Genomic DNA, 6,703 nt, shown 5'->3' with positions numbered 1-6,703 from the left:
TCCCCTGACCTGCCTGGCGGTCACGTTCCCCTGACCTGCCTATGATGTGTGTCCTGGCGGTCACGTTCCCCTGACCTGCCTATGATGTTTGTCCTGGCGGTCCCCTGACCTGCCTATGATGTGTGTCCTGGCGGTCCCCTGACCTGTCTAATGTTACTGCCATTTCTAAAGACTTGTGTTCAATCAGGAGGCATTGTGGCAATGCATGCATTATGTACTGATTGTTTGTCCAACATTCAGAAAGGATTGGCTTCCCGAAAGCTGGAGTGGACTTAAATAGACACATTTCCAACACAAGGAAAGAGAAACACAGAGAAATCCTCCTCATTGAACTTTTGCAAATAAGCATGATCGACCGACTTGCATGGTGTGAAGTGGTTCTGAAGCAGCAGTGGTACGAATGTTGTTCCTTTTTTCTCTCCTGTAGGAGGTGTGTACTTCTTTGTTTGACTTAGTTTTATTCTTGGTTGCCCAGGGGTGTTGCTGAGAAAATTGTTGCGGGATCCTGGACAGAGAAGACTGGTCTGGATTTGGAGGTATTGTTTGAATGTTACAATATTATAGCTATAGTCATAATTACCTACTATTCTCTAACTAACTTTTCTTCGTACAGGGGCTTCCGAGGCAGACCAGTGGCAATGACTGTGGTGTCTTCATGATAATGGTGAGTTATGGTAATGCCACCAAGTGATATGGCACACTTGATTGTTCCTTAAAACCATCAAAAAAATGTGTAAATGTATGTAACAATGACTGACCACCACTTAGTCCTGACCAACATTCTGTTTGTGCATTTGCAAATAAAAAGGTGTGCAATAAAAGGTATTAAGGAACATTCATGTGTGCAGACCTCTCATATCACTTTCCTATGGAGTTATCAGCCATGTACATTTCATTGGATGTGTGTGACTACCTTCTCACTGAGTTATAAGCTGTCACATGGTAATCTTGTCTTTGTGTCTTTTCTCATTACAGTATGCCTGGTATTTCGCCATGGAGGCTACCTTTGACTTCAGCATTGTAAGTATTAAGAAAACAAGAACCCATTATATCAATATGCTATAAGACTTTGAATGCAAATTGAGTAACTGCTCTTTCTTTAGGATGACATGTCTCTCCTGAGAAGGTGGTGGTGTATTGTCCTGGTGGAAAACCTTGGGCTGGAAGGGTATGCTGCAGTGCTACAAAAATAATAATTGTATTTGTACATTTATTATCAAGAGGACTTTGGGGTAACACCTGGCCCTACAATTCAACCTTCCGGTGAAGATAATGTGTGTTAATTTCAGATATGGAAGGAAGTTTGCTCACTTTAGTGAGGAAGGCAGAGCGACCCTTCACGACAGTGTCCCACCTGTATTCAGGACCTATTCAAGTGTTAAAAGGAGTCATGCAAGCAACACCATGGTCAGTGCATCTCTCACTAAGTATCTATGACCGTGTGCCTGTTTCTGAATGGGCTACTGCTCCTAAAACACATACTCCATGCAACTTTATGGCACATGCAATATGTTTAGTGGTACTGTGTCATTCTGAATCCAGCCTGGATCTCTTTTTGAAGTAGTTAACCCTTTCATGTAAAACATACTGGCAATAATGGTGGACTCTGTACAGATGCCACTGGACACTGACGAGGACCACACGTACTTCAAGAGGCCTTACAGCTTTCCTCCTAAAGAATTGGTTAGTGTGAATGAAGTTTATTGCATACAAACATACTATCCACCATTCACAGCTGTACACATAGTCATGCTTATGTGTGTATCCTGTTACCAGGGACAAAGATGTCAGAAGCCTGGAAAGTGAAACCACACTTTATATCAGGACACTTGAGGTAGAATGATCAAGGAAAGAAAGTGAGTGACTCATTCAGTACTTAACTGCACCTTTTCATTGTAACATGGTTAAGCACTGTATTATTATTTTAGGAAAGGGCTCAACAAGTTCAACACCAACGAAGAGTGACCAATGACTTGTTAGTGCATTGCATTTGCAATGCATTTTGGAAACATGAGGAGAGTGCTAATACAAATTCCATGACAGTTTGCAACCACTGATGAATGTGAGTTTCTTAAATTAATTATTAATCACTTCTTTATAACATTTTGTCTCAACAGTGAGAAGCAGCTGTCTCACCATTATATGGTCGAAAATGTGAGAAGAAAAGGAAGCTGAAAGACCATAGAGACAATGTTGAAAGAGCACTTGTGCTAAAGTGCAATCAGCAATGATGTCTTGATTGAAGCGCATTGAGTCGTATCTTGTGAGATGCGCTATACAAATAAAGCTTGAATTGATTTGATCCCTTGTACACTTTTTTGGGGCATTTGTGTTGCAACACACCTGTACATTCTGCACTCTACCCTGTTAGGCCCTTATTTTACTCTAGACAGAAGGGTTGTAACACTTGTTATTAATTCCATTTGGTATACCTCATAAACTTTCTTGCATTTCTGGTGTTTGCATTTTACATATTCTAAATATATGCTATCTACATGTCGCACTGGATGGGGTTATTGCTGTTGACTCATCAGAAAGTAAAGACTAATTCACAGAGTGTATGAAGATTCCAGTAAGGGTTTTGTGAAGGAGCCCTAGTGCTGTTGACATCAGAAATAGAATGTTTTATTTAGCTCATCAGTGTGCACTCAGCACCATGGACACCTCCAGCCCAGCACCTTGCACCACGGTTCCTGCCCTGCTCCATGGATTACAACGATGATCGCCTGACCCTTGCCTGACTCCACCAAGTCCTTTGCCTGACCCCTCAAACCTGTTTGACCTAATAAAGTCCCTCACCTGGGGTCATTGACATTCTTTTATTTATATACAGTTAGGTCTGGAAGTATTTGGACAGTGACACAATTTCCATAATTTTGTCTCTGTATGCCACCACAAAGGATTTGAAATGAAACAATCCAGATGTAATTGAAGTGCATTTTACAGCCTAAGGATGGCCTGTTTCAGTTGCATTGAGAGCTCTGTTGACTGCATGTTGTGCGTATACAGCAACAGCCTCCAAATGCAAATGCCACACTTGGAATCAACTCAGACCTTTTACCTGCTTAATTGATAAAGAAATAATGAAGGAATAAATAGCCCACACTGGCCCATGAAACAGCTTTTGAGTCAATTGTCTAATTACTTTTGGTTATTATACATAAGAGCTATAATTCATAAACCCTTCCTTCAATTTGGATGTGAATACCCTTAACCTAAAGCTGAGAGTCTGCACTTTAAGCCCAGTAAATTCTGTTGGAAATCTCATATAAGATACGTTAGATCCAAAGTATCAAGGAGTATTGCAGTATTGTGCAGGGCAAAACATATTCTGGAACAGAGGATGTTGTATACTCTATATTGTTGTCTTGTCTTACCCTATTTGAGTTACTGTGTGGAGATATGGGGAAATGAATATAAAAGCACTTTAAACCCATTGATTACACTACAGAAAAAAGCTATGAGGATTTTGATTGATTGATTGAAAACTTTATTAGAAGATTTGCAGAAGTAGGTACATGAAAGTACATATTACATACAAGGTCAACTAACAGGATAAAAACCCAAGAAAGCCAATGGCTTATTTCAATTGGGGTCCTTGATTCTCAATTCATCGTTACATGTAAGACCGACAAAACAAACTAGTACTATCTACAAGATAATACAGACAAATAACTATTACTATCTACAAGATAAAAATACATCCATCATGGGAAGAACAATACAACAAAACATCAGGTATGTACAGCGGGTAGGGCAGGTGGGGACATACACCACAGGTGGGGGCGGGGGACAAAACACAAAGTATGTACAGTGGGTAGTTCGGGTCTTTTAATCTGATTTTTGATTTAGAGGGTCCAGTTACGGATTGCAGCCTCCTGTAAATGTTTTTTGAGAGTGGTTTTGAAGGTGGGCAGTGTTTTGCACTCCTTTAAGATTATAGGAAGGGCGTTCCACATTTTTACTGCAGTACAGATTGTACATGAGGTCGGATATCGTGATCACACTAATAACTTGTTCCTAATGTCAAAAATATGAAGAAAATATGAAGGAAAGCAGAAATATTGCTCTATTGCTCTATTTAAAAAAAGGTTTAAATTATTTTTAATGAAAAAGTATTAGAACGGATGATACTGAAATATATGTATTAATTAATTGGATTATATAATGTAAGCATAATTGTTAAGTATAAACAGGGGTAGGACAGGCTTCTTCCTACTCCTTTTCGAACAATTGATAGGACTGTACTCTACATATTAGTTTTTTTTCCGTAGTTTTCACCGTAGTAAGGCCGTAGTAAGGCGATTCATGGTTTACTCCTAGTGTATCCATCTGCGCTGCGCGCATCAAATCCATCACCCGGAAATGTGATGTACCATACGTCATCATACCGCGCCTGCATATTTGCATAACACATTTCCGGGTGTTGGATTTGTTGCGCGCAGATGGACCCTACTCACAGAAAGTCTTGCCGGAACGCAGCACCGGACCGTTCCGGCCCACTTTCACCTATGCTGATGACGCCAACCAGGTAGTGGGTGGAGCCTCTGCGTCTTGGAACACAGAGACCCCGGAGACAGACATAGAGAGAGACGGAGAGAGACAGACACAGAGAGAGAGACACACACAGAGAGAGACGGAGAGAGAGACACACACACAGAGACGAAAGAGACTCACACAGATAGAGATGGAGAGAGACACACAGAGAGAGACGAAAGAGACTCACACAGATAGAGATGGAGAGAGACACACATGGACAGGCGTTTGCTGCGGCCGTAACATCAACGCATCGATGTCTCTAGTTCAGAGTCTTCTCTCTGATGTGTGTGGCGTTGGGATGGCGGCAGATCCTGGTTGTCCAGCTGGGAATTAGAGACTGGGGGTCTGTGCCGGTGTTCCTGGAGACTGGGAATGTGTCCGCTGAGTCTGATCTCACTCAGTCTGCAGGTTTCTGATATTTTAATTAAAGAGCAAATCCATAGCAGGAAAGATAGACTGTAATTTCAATAATTCATAACGGTGCTTTACGAGACAAATCACGCAGGCAGGCAGGCAGGCAGGCAGGCAGGCAGGCACACTCTCTCTCTTTCTCAATCTCTATTGCACACACACACACATACACACACACACACACACAGACACACACACACACACACACATACACATACACATACCTTCACTGTAGTTCAGAGGGATAAACCACATACAGACACATCACACACAGTAGGCTACACACAAAGACTGTTCTTCAGAGAGGCTTTACAGAGACGGAAGACACACACAGGCAGAAGGCGGCTGAATCAATTAACTGTTACAGCTGTGATTTTCATCTCCATACCAGAGAGAGAGAGAGAGAGAGAGAGAGAGAGAGAGAGAGAGAGAGAGAGAGAGAGAGAACATATTTCTGTGTTATGCCGTTTGCTGTTCAGTTCTGTAGGTGTGTTGGTTGCTGGTAGTGAGTGGGCGTTGCTGCATACACTATATATATTCTACACAGACGCCTATAAAGTATTTTTACTTCACTCTTAGGTGACAGCTTCAAATCTGTCAGAAGAATCATCCTGCATGTGTGTGACATAAATGTGCCTGCCTTGGATATTTATGTGTGTGTGTGTATGTGTGTGTGTGTGTGTGTGTGTGTGTGTGTGTGTGTGTGTGTGTGTGTGTGTGTGTGTGTGTGTGTGTGTAGGTGTGGATGTGGGTGTGGGTGTGTGTCTACCACTCACAAATGGTTCAGAATGCTGCTGCACGTGTCCTTACTAGGACCAAACGAAGAGCACACATCACACAGGTCCTGAGATCACTGCACTGGCTCCCTGTCAGTTCTAGAATAGACTTCAAGATTATTTTATTAGTCTATAAATCACTCCACTGCGACGCACCCAAATACATCATGGACATGCTCACAAGATACACACCGACTAGACCAGTGGTTCTCAACCTTTTTTGGGCCAGCGCCCCCCTGTCCATTATCCAGGTCTCTTACCGCCCCCCATCAAAAAAAAGTAGGCTTATTTTCTTCCCTGAATATTAACGTTGACTAATATTCTGTCTTATATCATTTAAAAAGCATGTCAATGAATGCCAAATAATAGATTTGATTTAACTGGGCAGTTGGAATATCATTATCATTAGTTTACCAGAGAGCAGAAAAGCGAATGTGAATGTGAATAAAAATGCTGTTTCTGAGTGTTGAACAAACTTAGACAAGATCAGAGAATACAAACAGACTGCTAGGAACAGCAGCAATTTCACACATGTCCGATGCAGAACAAACAGTAGGCTGCAGAACTGTACATTACAACTAACATTGTTAGTTTTTTTAAGTGTGCTGGTGTTGCATTTCTCCAAATTGCTGTTTTATGATGCTAATATTTATTCATTTTTTTATTGGACTTTGGGGGGTTGGTGTCACAATATGGCGGCAAACGCTAGGGGGCTATTATTTTAATATTTATTAGTATTCTAAGGTATTATTTTCATAAACTGACCACTTAGGTCGAATTTCTCATATCAACTAAATTAAATAAGCTGTATTGAAAGGAAGCATATAAAGTGAATGCGTAAGCGCAGAGGGTAGTGTGTATACGCGGGGAGTGAGTATTTGGCACGACAGGCTTATGTCACCGGCGTTAAGGGAGGTCGACACAGAGTGTATTAATTAAGCACGTATTTATTAAGTTTCACAGGCTAGTCAATGTCA

At 41.4% G+C, this 6,703-nt stretch overlaps 1 protein-coding gene across 2 annotated transcripts; it reads left to right on the top strand.

Moving 5' to 3' along the window:
- Positions 1-274: 274 nt before the first annotated feature.
- On the top strand, positions 275-2,293 carry LOC308162190 (uncharacterized protein). 2 transcript variants are annotated; one of them, XM_080536310.1, is made up of 9 exons: positions 275-394; positions 476-536; positions 614-664; positions 976-1,020; positions 1,104-1,168; positions 1,290-1,407; positions 1,615-1,683; positions 1,777-1,856; positions 2,118-2,293. In XM_080536310.1, the coding sequence occupies exons 1-8, from the start codon at positions 348-350 to the stop codon at positions 1,804-1,806; spliced, it is 486 nt and encodes a 161-aa protein (XP_080392436.1). In that variant the 5' UTR covers positions 275-347; the 3' UTR covers positions 1,807-1,856; positions 2,118-2,293. The 2 variants fall into 2 exon arrangements, with proteins under 2 accessions (XP_080392436.1, XP_080392437.1); XM_080536311.1 differs by lacking the exon at positions 1,777-1,856.
- Positions 2,294-6,703: the final 4,410 nt, after the last annotated feature.

This window comes from Nansenia antarctica (assembly GCF_963989245.1).
Source record: "Nansenia antarctica genome assembly, chromosome: 7".
NCBI lineage: Eukaryota > Metazoa > Chordata > Actinopteri > Argentiniformes > Microstomatidae > Nansenia > Nansenia antarctica.
The sequence above is the reverse complement of the archived record's forward strand: the minus strand, read 5'-3'. Positions and strand labels throughout refer to the sequence as shown.